The sequence below is a fragment of the Myxine glutinosa genome, chromosome 4 (assembly GCF_964187855.1).
Source record: "Myxine glutinosa chromosome 4, kmMyxGlut1.1, whole genome shotgun sequence".
Taxonomy (NCBI): domain Eukaryota; kingdom Metazoa; phylum Chordata; class Myxini; order Myxiniformes; family Myxinidae; genus Myxine; species Myxine glutinosa.
Genome location: NC_136264.1, coordinates 65,443,213 through 65,466,128, shown reverse-complemented (window position 1 = coordinate 65,466,128; position 22,916 = coordinate 65,443,213). Strand labels below are relative to the sequence as shown.

General features: G+C 50.6%; 1 protein-coding gene across 8 annotated transcripts in view; it reads right to left on the bottom strand.

Annotated features, from left to right (window-relative positions):
• LOC137424708 (arf-GAP with Rho-GAP domain, ANK repeat and PH domain-containing protein 1) overlaps window positions 1-22,916 on the bottom strand; it is a 189,490-nt gene that overhangs the window by 123,064 nt on the left and 43,510 nt on the right. For all 8 annotated transcript variants that reach the window (XM_078775817.1, XM_078775816.1, XM_078775821.1 and 5 more), the window contains one exon: window positions 15,614-15,705. In XM_078775817.1, coding sequence (XP_078631943.1) covers window positions 15,614-15,705 — 92 coding nt within the window. The remainder of the gene's footprint in view (window positions 1-15,613; window positions 15,706-22,916) is intronic.

Sequence of the window (22,916 nt, the reverse complement as noted above, 5' to 3'; positions counted from 1 at the left end):
GTCCATCGACCGAGCTCGGTATCGCGTGTCCTGCCTCGGGTCGAATGAAAAGTTCAAACTGCCCCCGACACGGGAATGCTCTGTGGGAGCACATAACAATCTGAGGTCTAATTATCAAGGGGTCGTGCACTGTCAGGCAATGTACCCAGGCCATAGATGGCCATAGATGGAAGGTGAAAGGAACTACACTCAACCTGGTTTGGATGACGAAATATCCCACCCCCCAAACAATGATTCATGTTGTCCATTGTAAATGTGTGAAAACAAGGTACAAAAAATAACAATGTTCGTGTATGTGCAACGGCATTCCATGCACTGACCTTTGTGACTGCGTAGATTACAGTAACATGGACAAGTCGGTGTTTTTGCCAAGAGAATTGCCCAACATTGACCTAAACTAGACAATCGGTCTTAATACGGTACTTTATTTGTCTATTTGGATTTGATATTTTTCAGTTCTCCCTCTTCATGAATGGAATGATTTAAGTTTAATAAAGTGAGCAACTGTTTCAAAAAAGTTTACTTACATCAATTTATTTATGGTTTGAGTCAATGTTTACATAGCTACTGAGCAATAAAATGTCAATTCTTTCCCATTGGATAATCATTTTTATTCTTGTGCAAACTTATTGTGACAAAACAAGGTTACGTTGTTATTCTCCGAGCACATAATTTGCATGCATTTCAATATTTATAATCACAGGAACGACCAGGAACAATCCACCATTCATCTGTGTGTGCCCATCCACCCACAAGCCAAGGACAAGTCCTGCCAATACACACACACACCTCTCCATCTCCAATGCATCCAGATACCGATCGAATTCCAATTTTAACCCATCTACCCCCGAAGCTGCCATTACCAATCCCAGGCACGTGAGAATGCACAAGATCTCCCCTCATGTCGTGTGAGTAGGACCATGCAAGACACACAACGATGTTAAAGATATGCATCATCAAAGTGCACAGACAACCTCCTGCGAATATGAGATCTTTCATGTCCTCCTTCACAAAGAGTGCATCTTTGTTACACAGCAGAGCATCTTGCCTACCATCATCTTGGTTTTTACTGGCAATGCTTACCCAGCATTGATGTCAGTCACATCCTGTGTAACTTGCTCAGTGAACAATATAATTGCATGAAATTTCAGTTTTTACAACTTCAATTATTTAGATTTTACAACTTCAATTATGTCGATTTTACAACTTCAATTATTTCGATTTTACAACTTCAATTATCTCGATTTTACAACTTCAATTATTTCGATTTTACAAATTCAATTATTTCGATTTTACAAATTCAATTATTTCGATTTTACAACTTCAACAGCACCAGGCGGACGGCCTCCTCGAGGAAAAATGGCGTATCGGCCTGCAATAGAGGCGTAATAGAGGTGGAATTTTCTGAGGAACATGCACCTTGAAACAAGTATTTGTATCGGCACAAATGGGATTTCTTGTGTTGTGGGAGGAGGAATATGGCACGTGAGCACTTCTGGTGGATTCAGGACCATGGATGGAGCACTTCTGGTGTCTTCAAGACCACTGATGGAGTGCTTCTGGTGTCTTCAAGCCCACAGATGGAACGCTTCCGGTGCCTTCAGGACGACCCAACCAATTAATGTGCTTTGGTGTCATTTGACGCCCCAATCCAACCCAACACTACGCCTATGTACAAGAATACTTAAACAGGAACTTCTGCCCCACTGATTGGCTCTGTATTTAGCCAACAGCCATCCACGGTTCACTCGGTCATATATAATTAATAGATGGGTGCCCGTTGAGGGTATGTTCCCCAATTTGGATCACCAAACAACCAGTAAGGTAACGCCTTAATAAAGAAGCGAGAACCCTGCTTGGTTTGGTGGTTTCAATTGGCATCAGTGGTTGATAAGCAACTCGCCAGACCGTGGAGTTATCCGTGACCAGTGGCCGCAGGTCTGGAGGTCAGGGTGAAGGTCCGAGAACCACCCTAATGGTAACCCCCGACCCCAGTCTGCAACAATAATTTGTAGATTTTGTAAATGTTGTACATATTGTTATGTGTTACCTCCCCAAACTCCAGTTACGGTACCCCTCAGAGTCTCGAGGGGGAACACGGCAGAAAGATTTGTTATTGTGAGTGTTCTAATAAACCATGGTAAAAACCACCCCAGTGCAATTGTGTAGAACAAAACCAGTAATTGTATTAAGAACTCTCACATACAGTGCATTCAGAAAGTATTCAGACCCCTTCACTTTTTTCACATTTTGTTATGTTGCAGCCTTATGCTGAAATCGTTTAAATTCATTTTTTTCCCTCATCAATCTACACTCAATACCCCATAATGACAAAGAGAAAACAGGATTTTAGAAAGTTTTGCAAGTTTATTAAAAATAAAAAACTGAAATATCACATTGACATAAGTATTCATACCCTTTGCTATGACACTTGAAATTTAGCTCAGGTACAAGATCTCTTTTAATTTTTAAATTAAATAACAAGATCAGACGGAAGCCAAACAGTTCAATCTTGGTTTCATCAGACCACAGAATCTTGTTTCTCACAGTCTGAGAGTCCTTTAGGTGCTTTTTTGCAAACTCAAAGTGGGCTTTCATGAGTCTTTCAGTGAGGAGAGGCTTCCGTCTGGCCACTCTGCCATAAAGCTCAGATCGGTGGAGTGTTGCAGTGATGGTTGTCCTTCTGGAAGTTTCTCCCATCTCCACACAGGATCTCTGGAGCTCAGCCAGAGTGACCATCGGGTTCTTGGTCACCTCTTTTACTAAGGCCCTTCTCCCCCGATTGCTCAGTTTGGCCGGGCGGCCAGCTCTAGGAAGAGACCTGGTTGCTTCTTCGATTTCAGAATTATGGAGACCACTGTGCTCTTGAGAATCTTCAATGCAGCAGAGATTTTTTTTTTTGTAGGCTTCCCCAGATCTGTGCCTCGACACAATCCTGTCTCTGAGCTCTGCAGGCAGTTCCTTCGACCTCATGGCTTGGTTTTTGCTCTGATATGCATTGTCAGCTGTGAGACCTTATATAGACAGGTGTGTGCCTTTCCAAATCATGTCCAATCAATTGAATTTACCACAGGTGGACTCCAATCAAGGTGAAGAAACATCTCAAAGATGATCAAGAGAAATGGGAGGCACCTGACCTAAATTTCAAGTTTCGTAGCAAAGGGTATGAATACTTATGTCAATGTGATATTTCAGTTTTTTCTTTTTAATAAATTTACAAAACTTTCTAAAATCCTGTTTTCTCTTTGTCATTATGGGGTATTGAGTGTAGATTGATGAGGGTAAAAATGAATTTAAACGATTTCAGCATGAGGCAGCAACATAACAAAATGTGAAAAAAGTGAAGGGGTCTGAATATTGTCACGCGAATCCCTCAGTTAATACCAGGACTCGCGGATGACCAAACGGGCTTTAACTCCGAGGCGACGATCAACTCGGATTCGGCTATAAAAGCACAGGGGGAAGAATGAAGAGGAAGAAGCGGCAAGCGCGTACCTGTAATGCGAAATGAACTCAAACGGGAATCCGGGGTAAAATGTACAAAAATAAACAGGTTTATTTTGGAACCCGATACAACGAAACGTGACGGAAGAACTAACTGTGGTCCCTAACCCGGGATCCCACACTCAGACTTCATATACAGGACAAGGGGAATGAATTAAATAAAAGAATCGTTGTGTATTTGTGAAATGTGGTGCGAGCTTATCTTTGTCTGCAGTGGTGCGTCCGTCGTCCAACGCGGCCCCGTCCGGCCCCGTCAAAACTTCAGTCCGCCTCGCTCGCGCGCTCCGCCAGGCCCTGAGCGACCCGCTCAGCGGCACGCCCCACTCCAAGCTCCTCGTCGGTCGCACACGAGTTCCCGTTCGCTCACAGCACCGAGCCTCGCTCCAAGCTCCGAGCTCCGAGCACCGAGCACCAGGAACACCCCAGGGAAGCGAGTGCGAAGGAAAACCAGGGAAGAAACCAGCCAAAAGTCCAGCGCAGAGTAGCACAAGCACGAAGGGTCGATCGCAGAGAGACAAAATGTCGTCGAGCGAGTCCTTTTGTCACCTGGCGTGTGTCGTCAATTCTTTCTCTGCCCCAACCAGAGCCTCGTATCTTCTTGGTCTCTCGAACCTTCTCCTGCCACTGGCACTTGTCCTCTAATCAGCAACCCGCTGTTAAGGAGTGGCTTGGCGCTATAGAAGACCTCTACATTTGTTAGGGTCGGCGAGTTATCGCAGGCAGTCAAATTCAAACTTGTCCCTGACCCACTTAATTAATCAAATGTATTGAAATGACAATGAGATAGAAATAGCTTCGTTATTTGCTGAATCTTAATAGCACTATGCTATAAGTTCATAATGATCTTGTAGGAAAGGAGTAATTATATTATTAATTATGTATGTATATTGTGGAATTATAAAAGCATATATATATATATATATGTGTGTGTGTGTGGAGGGCAGGTGAATCATTACCGGCATCCCATCTGTATCACCAACAGTTAAATTATATTAAGATTAAATGGATTCTCAAAGCGTGCAGTCTGAGCAGGAAGTTTGAGCAACCACCGGACATCTGTGAGTTCAATCTTTATCAGACTGGCAAATGCGCACGGAGACAGAATGTAGACACAACCTGAGCTGGTATGCATTAGGCCCATTTTGCTCTCGGGGCAATCTCGAGTACGATGGAAAGCAGACCCTCATGGCGCCAAGAAGACTACCTATCAGTGATCCCCATCCCCCAGATCTACCCCTCCCTAACCCTTTATCGGAATCCCTCGGCCCCCGATCTCCTCCCCCCTATCCCCTCCTACGGTAGAGACACAGTCATCATTCCCCTATTGTTCAAAATGATATAAATTGAGCTAGGTTCGCGCAATCGAGGAAGAATGCTCATTTCCGACCCGGGTCCTGTGCTCCGGGTCCTGTGCTGTGAATCCTGTGCTGTGAATCCTGTGCTGTGAATCCTGTGCTGTGAATCCTGTGCTGTGAATCCTGTGCTGTGAGTTTATAATGTATTTCTGTTGTAACCAAATGGGTATTTTTCCCAGTGTTATTAAAATATTCACAAGTGTTCATGACTTTGTTTATGTACACAAAATTGTTCTTCAACAGCGCCCTCCGCACCGATTGGCTGAACCTTCGCGCCCTCTACACCAACCAATCACCGTTCCCTGGGCGTGGTTATAGCTTGTCTCACACGATGTTCGACGCCCACGCCGGTGTTGTACGCGGCCGCTTCCTGCTTGTCTTCCAAAGTCGTTGTTGTAAGGGAGGGAAATTATTTAATGTGTGCACTATGGGACCTATCGAAAGGTCTAAATGAGTGCGTTGCCATAATGGACACAGGTTTGATCGCCAGGTCCAACACACAGGGATCTTATCTTAGTCCCTACAACTATTTAACACACGACCATCCTTGTATGTTCACAGGTATACACTTTCCGCCGACAAACCGCCTAACACACAGAACTTATTACAGGTAGATTCGCTATCCCGACAGCCAAAGCATGACACCGCTTCAGATTTACCTGGCTCTAGATATTCCTCGACCCAGATTCATAACAATACTTTCTGAATGCACTGTACACAATAATAACACTCATAACGAAAGTACCATAAAGATATCATTGCATCTCATGAACAATATATATTAATTCATTCATCATTCCCCAATGCTCTCAAACCATCATTATGCTATTTTTTCAAACCATCATTAGTACCATCATTCCCCAATGCTCTCAAAGCAATAAACTCACGATACACAAAACGTGAGTGGATTGTAACAATCCCAAAGTCCGTGCACGAATCCCCACGCTGGGTGAAGGTCCAAGTCGTGCAGAATGGCAAGAAGAACAGGCAGGTACAGTCACGTGAAAAAGTAAGTACACCCCATGTAAAGTTTTGACTTTATCAACATATTTCAACATAGAGCTATTTGATCTTCATTTCAACAATATTGATAGATAAAGGTGATATTGTGGCGGACACAAAAGCCCACTGGCGTGGTGACATCATTCCGCGCACCAAGTGGGCGGTGGCCACGCCCAAGGGGTAGGCGTGGCCTCATGATATACACCGGGCGCGCAGCCCGGAGCGCGCTAGTGTTACAGTGAGCTCCTGAAATAAAGACGCTTATAAGTTACCGCTTGTCCGCTTCCTCCTTGCTCGCAAGCAGCGCGTGTAATGCCGCGCTTTACTGGTGACCCCCTCGACGTTGGATCTGCCGGAGCGATCCTTCCACACGCGACGCCATTGCCATGGCCAACTTCATCAAACTTCCCGAATTTTGAGAGGCTCAGGCCGAAGTCTGGTTCGTCCAGGCCGAAGCCCAATTTCAGCTTCGGCGCCTCACCGGCGATGACATGCGCTATTGCCACGTCGTCGCCTCCCTCGGGCCCGGCACGGCCGCTCGAGTTGTGTCCGTCCTTCGCCACCCACCGGACGGCCACAAGTACGAGGCACTCAAGCGGCTACTCCTAGCCACGTTCGGCCTCACGGACGACGCACGGGCCGACCGCCTCCTGGATCTCCCCGAGCTCGGTGACACGCGCCCGTCGGTCCGAATGGACCATATGCTGTCACTGTTGGGCGACGAAGCCCCCGGTTCTCTATTCCGGGCGCTTTTCCGTCGCCAACTTCCAGCGCAGGTTCGCCTCGCGTTGGCCGGGACCGGGCTAACGGAACCCCGAGCATTGGCGGCCGAGGCGGACAAGTACTTCGCCGCTTCGGACACGCGGGCGAGAGTCGGCGTGGCCGTCACGGCCCTCGTGGCTGATGCTGCTAATGCTGCTGATGCTGCTAATGCTGCTGATGCTGCTGATCCACAGCATCAGCTTATACAGCATACGCAGCATGCTGATACGCACCTCGTGACCGCCGCCACGCCCCGCCCACCGCCGCGACGAAAACCGCCACCGCGGGGAAACCCGCCAACTCCACCGGCCTGGCGGAGCCAGCCGCGCTCCTCCAGCTCCACCACCTGGTGCTGGTTCCATGCCAAGTTCGGCCACGAAGCTCGGCAGTGTCATCCGCCATGCTCCTTCAACAGGTCAGGAAACGCCCGGGCCGGCGCTCAAAAGTGGCGATGAGCGCCGGCCGTTCGAGCAGCCTGCTGTTCATAACGGACACCTTCTCCGGGCGCCGTTACCTGTGCGACACGGGAGCGCAGGTGAGTGTCGTTCCCGCCGGCACGTCAGCCAAGCACGCCGCGGGTGGGGGCCCCGCGCTGCTTGCCGCGAACGGGACGCCCATCCGTACGTACGGAAAACGCTGCCTCTCTCTGCGGTTCGGAGGGCAGGTTTTCCGATGGACGTTCATCACCGCCGACGTGCCCATGGCACTGCTTGGCGCGGACTTCCTGTGCGCTAATGGGCTCCTGGTCGACGTCAAGCGCAGACGTCTTGTCCAGGCCGAGATGTTCAGCTCGCTCGCTTGTGCGTTGCCCAGCTCGGCGAGCAGCTCAACGAGCGGCTTGCCAAGCGGCTTGCCGAACGGTTCGGTTCCGGCTACGTTGGTCTGTACGCTTCCGGCAGCGGACGCATTCACCCGCCTCCTCGCCGGCTTCCCGGCCCTCACTCGGCCCACCTTCTCGGCGGGGGCCGTCAAGCACGGGGTGGCCCATCACATCCCCACCGTCGGGCCACCGGTCTACGCCCGGGCACGCCGCCTCGAGCCGACGAAGCTGGCGGTGGCAAAAGCGGTGTTCGCTACCCTGGAGCGACTCGGCATCGTTCGGCGCTCAGAGAGCGCTTGGGCGTCGCCACTGCACATCGTGCTGAAGCCCGGCGGGGGATGGCGACCGTGCGGGGACTATCGCCGTCTCAATGACGCCACGACTCCCGACCGCTACCCCGTCCCCCACATTCAGGACTTTTCCGCCCGTTTGGCGGGCATGTCCTTCTTCTCGAAGGTGGACCTCATACGCGGCTACCATCAGGTCCCCGTCAGGCGGGAGGACGTCCCGAAGACGGCGGTCATCACGCCATTCGGACTCTTCGAGTTCCTGCACATGCCCTTCGGTCTGAAGAATGCGGCTCAGGCGTTCCAGCAACTGATGGACAGCGTCCTGCGCGACTTGGATTTTGTCTACGTCTACCTGGACGATATCCTCGTCGCCAGCGCGTCCCGCGAAGAGCACCTACGCCACCTCCGCACGCTCTTCGAACGCCTGGGCCAGCATGGCCTGATTGTGAACCCCGCAAAGTGCCGGTTCGGCGCCGCCATAATCGATTTTCTGGGGCACCGTGTCACCAGGCACGGAGCCGTCCCCCTGCCGGCCAAGTTGGAGGCGGTGAAGGGGTTTCCGCGCCCCCGCACGATCAGAGGGCTGCAGGAGTTCCTGGGCATGGTGAACTTTTACCATCGGTTCCTGCCCCGTATCGCCCAGCTCCTGCGCCCCCTGCACGAAGCTCTCCGAGGTAAGCCGGGCAAAGGCGACGTTACCTGGACCGAGCAGATGGACAGGGCGTTCACCGGCGCGAAGCTCGCCTTGGCTAACGCCACCATGCTCGCGCACCCGGCGCCCGATGCACCGATCGCCCTCACCACCGATGCCTCGGACTACGCGGTGGGCGCGGTGCATGAGCAATGGGTGCGTGGAGCTTGGCAACCGCTGGCGTTCTTTAGCCGGCAGCTTCGCCCGCCCGAACGCCGTTACAGTACCTTCGACCGCGAGTTGCTCGGGCTTCACTTGGCGGTCAGGCACTTCCGCCATCTGCTCGAGGGCCGTGCGTTCACTGCCTTCGTCGACCACAAGCCGCTGATCTTCGCGATGGGCAAGGTCACCGAGCCGTGGTCGGCCCGGCAGCAGCGTCACCTCTCGGCCGTGTCCGAGTACACGACGGACATCCAGCACGTCGCGGGGAAGGACAACCCTTGTGGCGGATTGCATTTCCCGGGCCGTCGCCCACGCAGTCCACCTCAGCATCGACTATGCCCGGATGGCAGCGGACCAGGCCGCTGACCCCGACGTCCAGGCCTTGCGGACCGCCGTCACGGGCCTCCGCGTCACCGAGGTGCCGTTCGACGGCGCGGCGCGGCCCTCTTGTGCGACGTCTCCCTCGGGCGTCCTCGCCCCATCGTGCCCGCGGGCTGGCAGCGCCAGGTGTTTGACGCCATCCACGGCCTGTCCCACCCGGGCGCGAGGGCCTCCCAAAGGCTGATCGCCGACAAGTTCGTCTGGCATGGCCTCCGGAAGGCCGTCCGCGGCTGGGCCAGGACGTGCCTCGCGTGCCAGCGCGCCAAGGTGCACCGGCACACCCAGGCCCCGTTGGCCCCGTTCACGGTGCCGGAACGCCGGTTTGACCACGTCCACGTGGACGTGGACCTGGTGGGACCTCTGCCCCCCTCGAGGGGTTTCACCTACGTCCTCACCATGGTGGACCGCACCACCCGGTGGCCGGAGGCCGTGCCCTTGGCGTCGACAACGGCGGCCGATGTCGCGCAGGCTTTCATCGCCACCTGGGTCGCCCAGTTCGGCGCTCCCTCAGACATCTCGTCCGACCGCGGCCCCCAGTTCACCTCGGAGCTCTGGGGGGCGGTCGCGCAGGGGCTCGGGGTCCGGCTGCAACGAACCACGGCCTACCACCCCCAGGCTAACGGCCTGTGTGAGCGATTTCACCGCTCATTGAAGGCCACGCTCCGGGCCACCCTCCGCGACGGCGGCTGGGTCGACATGCTCCCCTGGGTCCTGCTGGGCCTCCGGATGGTGCCCATGGAGGACCTGCGCGCATCCGCGGCGGAGTTGGTCTTCGGGCAACCGCTGCGGGTGCCGGGCGAGTTCCTCCCCGACTCCACGGCACCATGGTCTGCGGCACAGCAGCGCTCCGCTCTGCAAGAGACCGCCCAGAGGTTCGCCCCGGTGCCAACGGCATGCCACGGGCACCCACCGACGCACGTCGCCCCAGAGCTTCGCACGGCGGAGTACGTCTTCGTCCGCCACAATGCCCACCGGACACCACTGCGGCCCCCGTACGACGGGCCTTTCTGCGTGCTGGAGACCGGGGCGAAGCACTTCACCCTGGACATCGGCGGTACTCCTGACCGCGTTTCGGTGGACCGCCTCAAGCCGGCCCACCTCGACGTGGACCATCCACCGCCAGTGGCCCGACCCCCACGTCGGGGCCGCCCCCCTGTGGGCGGACCCCCGGCACCACCCAGCCCCGCTGCCCCCCGGTCCTGCACCCATCCCAGGGGCAGCCAGGGGCATCCCACCTGGCATCCCTGCACCCCGGACGCCGCCGATCGCCAGGGGGCGCTTCGGCCGGGTCATTCGTCTGCCCCACAAACTGGCCCTCCAGGTGCGTGGGAATTCTGGGGGGGCGCGTGTGGCGCACACAAAAGCCCACTGGCGTGGTGACATCATTCCGCGCACCAAGTGGGCGGTGGCCACGCCCGAGGGGTAGGCGTGGCCTCATGATATACACCGGGCGCGCAGCCCGGAGCGCGCTAGTGTTACAGTGAGCTCCTGAAATAAAGACGCTTATAAGTTACCGCTTGTCCGCTTCCTCCTTGCTCGCAAGCAGCGCGCGTAACGCCACGCTTTAATATAATATAACAAATATCATGAAGCATTTACATTTTGCAGTCCATTGTATAATTTAAATAAACATAAATGCAAATTTTGCATGTGGAAAAAGTAAGTACACCCTTGGCTCTAATAGGTGGTATTGCCCCTTTTGGCAGAAACAAAATAATAACCGGTTTTGGTTATTTACATTTTGCAGTCCATTGTATAATTTAAATAAACATAAATGCAAATTTTGCATGTGGAAAAAGTAAGTACACCCTTGGCTCTAATAGGTGGTATTGCCCCTTTTGGCAGAAACAACCTCAAGTAGGCGTTTCTTATAACTGTCTACCAGTCTCTGACATCGACTGGGAGAAATTTTTGCCCACTCCTCCATGCAGAATTCTTTCAGCTGTGCGATGTTTGAGGGGTTTCTTGCATGCACAGCTCGTTTCAAATCCCCCCACAACATCTCGATGGGATTTAGATCCGGGCTTTGACTTGCCCATTCCAGAACCCTCCATTTCTTTCTTTTCAGCCATTCCTTGGTGGATTTACTGGTACTAGGGCGTGCCCGTACGTGGGTGCAAAAAAACATGCGTGCAAACAACAACAACAAAAAAAAACTTTGAAACCACGTGGCAGTAACGACCACAGAACCCCCCCCCCCTCTATTTACATGAAATGGTTTGGTCCATTCGCAAAGCCAAAGCGAACGGCTTGCGAGTACGGTAGAACCCCCCCCCCCCCCTCTATTTACATGAAATGGTTTGGTCCATTCGCAAAGCCAAAGCGAACGGCTTGCGAGTACGGTGACCATACCTTGGGAACCACTGGTCCGATTAATTTCAAACCTTGAAAAGGCACATCCTCGGGTCCCCAGCAATATACCTGTAATACCTGTAACCTGTAACCTGTAACCTGTAATAACCTGTAATACCGTAAGTGCGTGATGTGACCGTACAATGAATGTATCCTCCCGACGCCGCAGCTCGGATGGCGCTGCAGTTAATCGGGCCTGTATCGGCAGAGTTATTATAAACGTGTACTACAATCGATCGTACCTTACAACAATCAACACAGATTGCAACTTGAAATAAATGAATACGCTCTCAAATGTGCCGTCCGAGGCAGCGTCTGCTCGCCACGTTCAGCATTCAGTACGTCGTCACTATGACTATCCGTAAGTCCGGAAGTGACGTCCTCATTTGACTGTCCGGAGGGTCGCATATCGCAGTTACGATGAATCGCAAATTAGTTTTAATTAGTTTTAAAACATAGTTTAACGCCAACATAGCACCAAAATAGTTTGCCAACGTGAAATAAATGAATACGCTCTCAAATGTGCCGTCCGAGGCAGAGTCTGTTCACCACGTTCGGCACACGTGATAGCTCGCTGCTCTCTGATTGGTTGAATCGTTTTTTGGACATAGCTCGGTAACTACTTCTCCGATTAATATGAAACCTTGAAAAGGCACATCCTCAGGTCCCCAGCAATATATCTGGCAAGTTTCAATTAGATCGGACCCATGGTTGTCGAGAAACAGCGGTCACAGACAAACACACACACACACACACACACACACACACACACACACACACACACACAGACACAGACACACACACAGAGATTACTGGAATTATAGATAGATGTTTAGGGTCATTGTCATGTTGCAAGGTCCACATTCGGTTGAGCTTCAACTTCCCGACAGATGGCCTCACATTATCCTCAAGCACCCTCTGGTACAATGAAGAATTCATAGTGGATTCTATGATGGTGAGCTGCCCAGGCCCTGATGCAGCAAAGCTGCCCCAAACCATAATATTTCCACCACCATGCTTTGCAGTTGGTATCAGGTTCTTGTGGTCAAATGCTGTCTTTGGTTTTCGCCAAACATGTCTTCTGGTACTGTGGCCAAAGAGCTCTACCTTTGACTCATCTGTCCAGAGCACATTGTTCCAGAAGTGCTGGTCTTTGCCTAGGTGTTCATTGGCAAACTTTAGTTTTGCCCTGATGTTCTTTCTGGACAGCAAAGGTTTCCTCCTGGCACACCTCCCATCTAGATCAAATTTGTGCAGCCTCTTTCTAATGGTAGACTCGTGCACTTTGACATCAACAGTGGCAAGAGCTACCTGTAGGTCCCGTGATGACATTCTCGGGTTCTTTGAGACTTCTTTCAGCATCTTGCGGTCTGCTCTCGGGCTGAACTTGCTGGGGCAGCCTGGCCTGAACAAGTTGGCAGTTGTTTGGAATCTTCTCCTCCTGTAGATGATCTTCCGGACAGTCGAATGATTGATTTCAAATTGTTTGGAGATCTTTTTAAATCCCTTCCCAGACTCATAGGCATCTATAACCTTCTTTCTGAAGGCCTCAGAGAGCTCTTTTGATCTAGGCATGGTGACGCCGCACACTTCAACAACAAAGAGCAAACCAAACGAAATGCCTGAGGTTTAAATAAGACAGGTTCCTCCAAGATCTTCTCTAACGATGTTCTAATCATTTGCACCTGAGCTGGTGCACATGATTCTAATTTTAGGTATTTGAAGTAGTGATAAATGTCGGGGTGTACTTACTTTTTCCACATGCGAAATTTGCATTTATGTTTATTTAAATGATACAATGGACTACAAAATGTAAATGTTTCATGATATTTGTTATATTATATCGCCTTTATCTATCGATATTGTTGAAATGAAGATCAAATAGCTGTATGTTGAAATATGTTGAAAAAGTCCAAACTTTACATGGGGTGCACTTACTTTTTCACGTGACTGTATCTGCGTGGCTGCGGACGAGGAGTTACGAGGTGAGAGGTCGATATGGGAATTAAGCCGATATAGGAACCAACGGCGATCCACACGATGATGTCGATATGGGATTCCCAACTACAAAACACGAAGCACCAGGTGGATGGCCTCCTTGAGGAAAAATGGCGTATCGGCCTGTAATAGAGGAGCTTGCCTTCAGCCAACAACAGCTCACGCTTGGTACCAAAACCTGAGATGCAGGTTTAATTGCAATCGCAATATGGGACGGTGTCACGGGCAATCCCTTTCCCGGGAAGCCTCACTCAATTCATTCGTGACAAATATCGAGAAGTCCGCTCGCAGCCTCGATGCGACTCATGGCTTTCTCCTTCCCAAGCCAATTTTCCTCCTCTCCCCTCTTCCGGTTTCTTCGCCACGTTTTTCTTTTTCCTCCACAAACATTTATTTTTACCTTTTACTGAAGTCATCTCCATTTCACACAGAAATCTTAACAACAATATTACCTGAAACTAAAAATCCTACAAGTATAAAATAACAACAAAGGCGGAAGTGACGAATCCGTAACAATATCCTAACATACATCATATCTCTCTATATTATAAAAGAAAGTTTTTGTTTGTTTGTCTGCGCAAGCTAATCTCCTGAACGGTGAAAGATAGGAGGAAACCTCCAATACAAAAAATGTCCAGATGGGCCCCGGGAAGGTTTTAGGCTAGGTGGTGAGACAGGTCGAGGCCGGTCGGCCGGGCCGGGCCCATTTCGCAATTTAAAGCTGAGCTGAATTATCGGTCAATCTTCTACGGCCACGAGTAAAAGCTGAATTATGGTAGTAAATTCATTCAAAAAGAACCAAAATGTCGGGACAGGCCCCGGGAAGGTTATAGGCTAGGTGGCGAGGCCGGTCGAGGCCCACCTCGGCCGAGCTGGGCCCATTTCACAATTAAAAGCTGAGCTGAATTATAGTAGTCAATCTTCTACGGCCGCGAGTAAAAGCTGAATTATAGAAGTAAATTCATTCAAAAATAACCCGGGCCATGCCGGGTGCTTTCAGCCAGTCTATAATAATTCAACATATTGCAATGGTGATGTGGACACAATCAAATCAGACACCTGAAAGGTCACAAATTTTGTGACAGATAGTCCTTGGGACTGTACTCATCTGCCGGGAAAGCCCAGAAGATCTTTACTTTGGCTTCCAACACACAGTAACTCCAAAGAGACTGCCGCCTGTGATGTGTTTGCTGGTTAGAAAAAGATGGGGGCCAAGCAAAGACCCTCAGTGAAACATCTCATTTTGTACCCTCTTAATGAGGGGTTTTGGCACGAATTTACAATGGCCAAGGATTTGCTCACACCGTAGTTATTTGTCCCAATTCTAGACAGCATACCAAACCAACACTTTAATTGTGAAAACAGGAATAAGTAAAGATGGATAAAGGACAGAAAAGCAACACCACAACAAAGGAGAGAATTCTATACAGACTATAACGCTCGTGCCCATGAATAATCCCATCAACTTATCCGATATCTTACATGGCCCATGGAGGAAACAGCAAGAGGAGGACATGACCAAATAAACCTTTCCATGTGCTATGCTCCAGCATGGTCGTTGTAGTTGTGATGGGATTGGTGAACTCAGTTTACAGGAGACGCGCCGCATCCTGGTCCAAATTCCTGCTGGGCTTTTGTATGGTTGTGTTGTCTTTGAGCACCTCGGGGATAGGGAGCTGGTCCCGACTCAGTGCCTCACTCCAGTCCAGATTCACCATCTCAGCGCTGACACTTCATTTATTATCTCGATCAACTCAGACTCGCTACATCCACTCACTCGTTTGACTTAGTGTCTCTCGACTGAGCCTGGTTAACTGACTTTGACTGACTGACTGACTGACTGACTCTCTTGTACTCCACTTTTTATAGGTGCGAGCGATCTGGCTTGACTTTGACACGATACTTCCTCCTTCTCGATGGTGGGCAGGGCGAATTTTGCCACATCTTTCCATGTGTCCTTCTGGCTGCCTGTCTGTACCAGTCCATGCTAAGGGGGTCGAGAAAGTGAAAAGCACATATATCCAGATTCCAAATCGGAATGATTTCAAGAATTAAGGTACAGGAACAATAGAGGCTTAGACACATATGCAATGGCCCGAGGACGTTGGATTTCTGCTCCCACACTTTTCGACATGTGACCTATCATTTCACACAGAAACCAAATACTTGTGCTATACATTTATCAATGAACTATCTATTTTACCTTACTCCCGTTAGCCCCTATGGCCCTCCCCGCAACAATACCATCCATATTTAAGCATGACAGTCTTCAGAATGGTTCAGAGCCTATTCTTACCTTTTGTGTCTTGAGGCAGATACAAAATGTCTTCATATGTGTGAAGGGAAGTCTTCCGCATTGATGCACACTCAACCAGCTTGTCAGTATACCTGGGATTGCAGACAGGACTCCAATCAAAGTGTAGAAACATCTCAAAGATGATCAAGAGAAATGGGAGGCACCTGAGCTAAATTTAAAATGTCATAGCAAAGGGTATGTATACTTATGTCAATGTGATACGTCAGTTTTTTCTTTTTAATAAATTTGCAAAACTTTCTAAAATGCTGTTTTCTCTTTGTCACTATGGGGTAATGGGGTATTGACTGTAGATTGATGAGGGGAAAAAATGAATTTAAACGATTTCAGCATAAGGCTGCAACATAACAAAATGTGAAAAAGTGAAGGGGCCTGAATACTTTTTGAATGCACTGTGTATATTATATATTGTTGTGGATATGAGGACTGTATATATTTTTTTTTTATTGTGTGCTGTATGATTATTATTATTGTTGTTGTGCTGTGCCTCCTGCCTCCGGAGCTGTGTAAGATCAAAAGGGCGTCCCATAGTCCACAAGCATACACGTCAGCCAATCATAGGATATTCATGTTCGATAGTTATATCTTATTCTGTGTTTTAGGATAAGGCTGTGTCTCCCATTAATTGAAGTACTCCATTGCACCAGTGAAAGAGAATAGATCCCCTTCCATTCCCATCCCCAAAAATCCCCATTTCCTTCACATCCCCCTTTCGTGATTGCCGACCCTCGATTGCCATATTACATCCCCTCTCGTCATTGCTGAGCCCTCGATTCCCAATCACCTCCCCTCCAATAACCGCCATTGACCACGAGGCTCGAGTCAGGGAAGAAAGGCGTGTCTCCACCTCGTCAGAGGAGGGGAGGGGCGCGCCCGCCCGTCGTCGTCCGGGGCGGAGCCCGAGGGTCGTGCGACCAGCCAGGGCCGAGGTGAGCGCCCCGATGGGCGTGTCCAAAGCGCCGGGGGCGTGATCGCTGGGGGCGCTATAAAAGGGCGCAACCGGAAGTGGAGCAAAGAAGAAGAAAGGGAGATGCACTCTGGGTTGGTCGGAGAAAGAGAGAGAGAGGAGGAGTTGGTTGCACCGAGAGAGAAAGAGAGAGGGAAGAGTTGGTCTGAGTCGGGTGCCAAAAAGGAGGGTCAGTGGTCACAGTTGGTTGCGGTGGTGAGAAGTCGGTGGTGAGAAGCGAGTAAGACAAGGCCTGGCAAGGCAACTGCAGGCCGCCGCAGCAGCGACACCCGGCAACCGCAAAAGGGGGCAGGGACGGCGGCTGCTGAACGCGCCGGTTGTGCGGCGGGACCCCCCCCCCCCCCCCTTGGACCTCTCCCTCTCCCTCCAGCCATCCACATCCTGCGATTCCTGCAATTCCCCGTGTGAGTCGTCTTTGTTTGTTCTGTCCTGGGTAATAAGTTAAGTCTGTAGATAAGCTAAATTTGCACTGTGTCACCTGCGTCTTGTACTTGTAAATAAACTGAATTGCTTTTTTGTTGCTTGTGTGTAAATAGTAGAAATAAATTCAGTAGTAATATTTCAAACCTTTTTTTTGTCTCCGTTTTCCTCTTGCATTGCGTCGCTTTTGTCTTTTCCCTCATTGAGCAGCTAGGGTGCGATACAACCAACGTTCGGGTGGAATCGGGTGAGTTTTGTTAGGTCGTGGTTTTAAACCACCGCTCGGTCTATAACATCCTAACCGCGATCTATAACAATTGGTTGTCAGGAGTTGGATTCGAACCTGGGACTAAATTTATTTAGCCCAAATTTTGGAACACCAATTGTACTATTAGTATAACAATTGGTGTCGGGGAGTGAGATCGACCCGGAGCGCGCTTCACGCGCTCAAAATTATAAAGTACGAAAATTGTTTTGTTTTAAAGGAAAAGCCCGAATTTTGAAATCGCGCCATGGCTGTCCAAGGCGACGGGATGCCGGTGGGAGAGATAGAGGGGTTAGAAGTAACCCAGGACTTCGGGGAAGAAAGGGAGGAGGAAAATGGCAATGTGGTTGCGGGAATATCAGGCGCGCAAAATGGCGCGCTCGCTCACGTGGTTGAAGGGTCCCAAAATAGCGGCGCCGCGGAGGGCGAGCCTGCGGTGGCGGCTGGGGACGCTGGGCAAACCGGGTTTGACCTCAGATTATTCTTGACCCAACTGAATGCAAAAATGGGGGTAATGGGGAACCGGATGGATGCTCAGGGTGAGCGATTGGAGGGCCAAATGGGGGTAATGAGGGACGAAGCAAGGGGTACCGTTGAGGGGTTAGACAATAATTTTAAGGGGTTAGACAATAATTTTAAGGAGTTAGACAAGAAATTTGAGGGGTTAGACAATGGGATAGAAGGGGTGAAAAATGGGTTAATGGGGTTAGAAAATAGGATGGAGGACAAATTGCGGGAAATAGGGGAACAATCCGCCCGGGAAATCGAACAGATGGGGAACCAGATGGAGGAAATACGACGAGGGGTGAGTGAGGAGGTTTCGGGGCTACGCGAGGAGGTAAAGCGAGGCGAAAAGCGTATAGAGAAAGAGGTGAGAAATAATACGGCAAAGTTACAGGGGGGAATAGAAGGTCTGACGGAGGAGGTGGAACAGCTGACAGAGGGACAAACAAAGTTAGTGGAGCAGGTTCAAAAGAACACTGCGGTACTAGGAGGGTTAAAGGCGACACAAAAAGAAATTAAAAACGAATTAATAGCGACGCAGAGGCAATGTCAGATGGTAAGGGAGGAACTGACAATGAGGGTGGACGAGGTGACAGAAGTAATGGAGACGGAGGACCGGGAGGTAAGGATGCACATAGAGACGGTCACGGTAGCCTTAGAGGACGAGCTTGAGGAGACGCACCGAGAAATAAAAGAGGTTAAACAAAAATTAGAGGAAGTGGGAGAAGAGGTGAGTGAAATTAAGAAGGGACGGACAGAAACTAAGAGAGAAATCCAGGAGGAGGTAATGGAATATGTGCAAGGTCGGTGCTCAACTCATGATGTGATGCTCACTAACCAAATAAAGAGTTTGCAGGTGGCAAAGGAGGTGCGGGGACGAGGTGCCAAGGTGAGTGGCAATGTATATGATGTGAGGAAAGCTTCAGTCGGCTTGGGGATTGGATTGGATCCGGGTGTTCGTGAAAGGCCGTTGATGAAGTGTGTGACAGGTCAGGTGTGCGAAAAAAGAGGTGTGCGAGAATGTCCGACCATGGGGTGTGTGAGGAAAAAGTGCACGCCGAGGAGTGAGTGTGCCGTCAGGAGTGAGCCGGTCGTAGCGCGTGTGCGAGGGAGCACAGGGAAGCGCGGTGTGGTGAGTGTTACGGAGGAAGTAACGAAAAAGTGTGCGCGAGAGGATGCGCGAGAAAGGTGTGTAACGGACGGGTGCATGAGGAAAGAGTGTGCCGTCGAGAGTAAGGGTGAGTGCGCTGTCAAGAGTGGAGGTGAGAGTAGGGAGAGTGAAACGGAGCGTGAGTTGGTTGTGACAGGTGAGCGAGGATGTACACCTGGGATGGAAGGATGCACACCTGGAATGGTAGAGCGTGAGTGGGAATGCACGCTGGAGTTGGTGGTGAGGCACGTGGTTGGGTGTGCGAATGAGGGCACACCTGTGATTGTCACAGAGGAGGTGACCGAGGAGGGGGCGCGAAGCGGTGTATTGGTGAGGTGTGCGAGCAACGAATGTGTGCCAAAGTGTTCGGTGGTCAGGTGTGTGACCAAGGCTGTGAGTGGAAAGGGTGTACCTGGGTGTGTAAGGAAAGGTACGAGGAGCATGGGCACAGCTGGATGTGTGAGCAAGGAACGGGCTGCGGGGTGTAAGCGTCCAGGTGAAGCATCGACGTTAGACGGGGTAGAGTTTAGAACGACTTATAGCCGAATCGGGCCCTCGGTGCGTGCTGGGCCTCGCTTTGAACGGCCGCGGCCGGGCTCCACTAGGCGGAGCGGGCGGCTGGATAGGAAGGGTCGCTATGGCGACCACGTTTTGTTGAGACGTGCCGGCAGGTCGAGATCGGGACATTGGATGGCTCCACGCCGAGGTGGTGCGTGGGATCTCGGCCCGGGTAAGCCTCCGTCCCTGCCCCGAATGCGGGACGTATCCAGCCGCGGACACAAAAGAACCCGCATTCATTGCTCGGCTGTACGAAGCCGGGCTGTAGATGTGAATTGGCGCACCGAGAGGATGTAATAAGTAGACGGGTAATGGTGATAGTGATAGTAGTGATTTGATACAAAATTTAGAAAAGTGAATAGAATTGGCAGTAAATAGAAAATTTTTGACTTGTGGAATCTGGACGAACAAAATTGATAGTGAGAGACCCCCGATGTGGTGGGATGGCAAATCCACCATCCCTCACAGAGTGGGGGCAAATGCGCAATAGTTTATGGGGTGGCTATGACAACCGAGCCAGGGAGGGCTTGGATAATGATAGGGATCTAGAAGAGATTGACATTAGGTAACGTTAAGTTTAGTTAGTGACTGATACCTGTAGTGGGGACGCAGGTAGATGAGTGTGGATTATAATGACGTGGGAGCGCAATAGTTTAAAGGGGCGACTGGGAAGCGCAAGTTTCAGAGGGGAGTAGTTAGCTGAGATGATGCCGTGTGTGTGAGAATTGAACAGGTGTGATTGCACAGGTGTGCAACTGGACAGGTGTGTGGAGCAGTGTATGAGGGAGTAGTGGTGATTGTGTGTTGTGTTGACCAACTGGTCCAGGAAGAGGAGGAGGGTGCAGGTGGCACCAGGTAGGATTGCACAGGTGTGCAACGACAGGTGAATGAAGAACAGGTGTATGTGGCTGTGTGGAATAAATGGTAGTGTGGAATATCTGGAGTATTGGAATGGATGGTCGTGGAGTGAGAATGGTGGAAATTGTGGAGTGGAGTAGATGGTGCGAAGGTGTGAATGGGGGAAGAGTGGACCCCCATCACGGATACCCGGGGCGGGTAGTGTAAGAGTTAGGTAGAGGGTACAGGTAAATTGTGGTTGGATATTGGCATCTGTGGTGCGGTTGGAAGAATGATGTTTGGATGGGTGCATTAGTGTTGTGGAAATGGCTGGGCGTGTAGCCTGTTAGTGTGTGTAGTTGGTTTGGGCACTCCACCACTGTAAGGATGTCGGCCAGGTGAGGCCGCAGGTGGGCTCTGGGAGCAGGTAGTAGTTGTTGTGGATGGGGCCCGAGGATCCGGAGGACGGACCCGGGTAGCCCAGTGCCAGAGGGCACCATGGGGTGACAGAGCCAGGAGAGGGGCTGTCCCCAGTTAGTTAGGTTAGGGTGAGGAGCTAGGTAAGCTCGGGTGGCAACTACAGTGGTGGAGGTGTGCAGGTGGGTAGACCTGTTGGGAGAGGTACACGTCGCAGCCCAGAAATTGTGCTAGAGCACCGGGAGATGAATCGGGGGAGTGAGACCCCAAATTGAGAAGCACCACAGTTTGGCCAATGGGAATTGGTTATTAGAACCCCTAGTGTAAGAGGGCCAATGGTTTGGCCAGAGAAAGACCCCGGGTAGTGTAAAGTGTGTTAAAATCATTTAGAGGATAGTTAGGATGAAGGATCTCCTCGCACCATCTGCATCCACTCACCTGAGGTGACAGGTACTCCGCACCATGCCATGTTTAATTATTTTTGATGCAAATGTTTTGGATTGTGAGACGCATCATGACGTGGGTGTGACATTGTGCTTTGATGTTCCATCTCTGCCTCCTTATGAGGATTGATGATGAATTGATGATGGCAAATTTTTGAAGTAGAGGGATTGTGGTGACGAATTTGATATAGGGGAAATATGGGGAAGACGTGACAGTAGTGACGAATTGGTAATGTGTAGGTTTTGTACATATGGGGTAAGGGCAAGGGTGGGCTAGGTAACAGGGGGGTGACGTACGGTAGGGACGAGCTTTCTCACTGCGCCCTCCGTACGCATTTCGCCTTGCATTGCCTTTTTGATGTGTACCCTTGAGACCTTACCCCTCGCTCATTTGTCTTGTCCCCCTTTTGTCTCCCACATGACCTGTGCGCCGTTGGGCGCCGAGGGGAGCGTGCGTGGGTCGGCCATTGTGCGCCCGAAATTCCCAGAACCAGCTGTCTGCATCGATGCACCACATTATGGACCACATGTCAGTGGCCGAGCACCACTTATGGACCCCATGGGTTGGGGCATGGCCCCTCTGCTGGAACCGGCCATGAGGGCCCGAAATCTTGCTGGCAGACCTTGGCCACAGGGCACCAATGCCCCACAGGTGAACCATACACATAGTCGGCCTGGTGGGCCATAAATAAATAAAAAGGACACATTGGGTGCACGTTTTATTGAAAATAGGCCGCCAGTAAGCAAAGCAAATGAAAATGACAACAACTGGAAGAGAAATATTAATAACCAGCAGAGGGAGCCGAAGAGCCAGAGACACCTGCAGGGTTAGGGGTTGTTGGTTTTATTTTATTCATTGAACAATGGTGACTGCACCGATTGGTGCTTGGGTGTGTATTGGTGCGTTTTTGGGTGCTTTAATGGTGCATTGATGCAGAGCAGACTGTCCTCCCCCCAGAAAGAACAATTACAGGTCCTGGGTTAGTTTTGTAAATAAAAGCAGAGTCATTGTAAATAATGCTCCCCACCGTCAGTGTATAGTTTGAAGACCATTCCGCAATTCGGTTAACTGTGGGCGAAAGTCTGTTAGGCAGGGTGCAATGGAGCAGCGGGACACATTTATTTATGTTTAAACTGTCGCACTCAGGGTCAGGTTAAAAATAGAGGGAACTACACCTACGTGTCACGCTAAAGCTAAAAGTTGTAGGCCCGGGACGTGCCTAAGAGGAGGAGAGTGCAGTGTTGTGGATATGAGGACTGTATATATTTTTTTTTTATTGTGTGCTGTATGATTATTATTATTGTTGTTGTGCTGTGCCTCCTGCCTCCGGAGCTGTGTAAGATCAAAAGGGCGTCCCATAGTCCACAAGCATACACGTCAGCCAATCATAGGATATTCATGTTCGATAGTTATATCTTATTCTGTGTTTTAGGATAAGGCTGTGTCTCCCATTAATTGAAGTACTCCATTGCACCAGTGAAAGAGAATAGATCCCCTTCCATTCCCATCCCCAAAAATCCCCATTTCCTTCACATCCCCCTTTCGTGATTGCCGACCCTCGATTGCCATATTACATCCCCTCTCGTCATTGCTGAGCCCTCGATTCCCAATCACCTCCCCTCCAATAACCGCCATTGACCACGAGGCTTGAGTCAGGGAAGAAAGGCGTGTCTCCACCTCGTCAGAGGAGGGGAGGGGCGCGCCCGCCCGTCGTCGTCTGGGG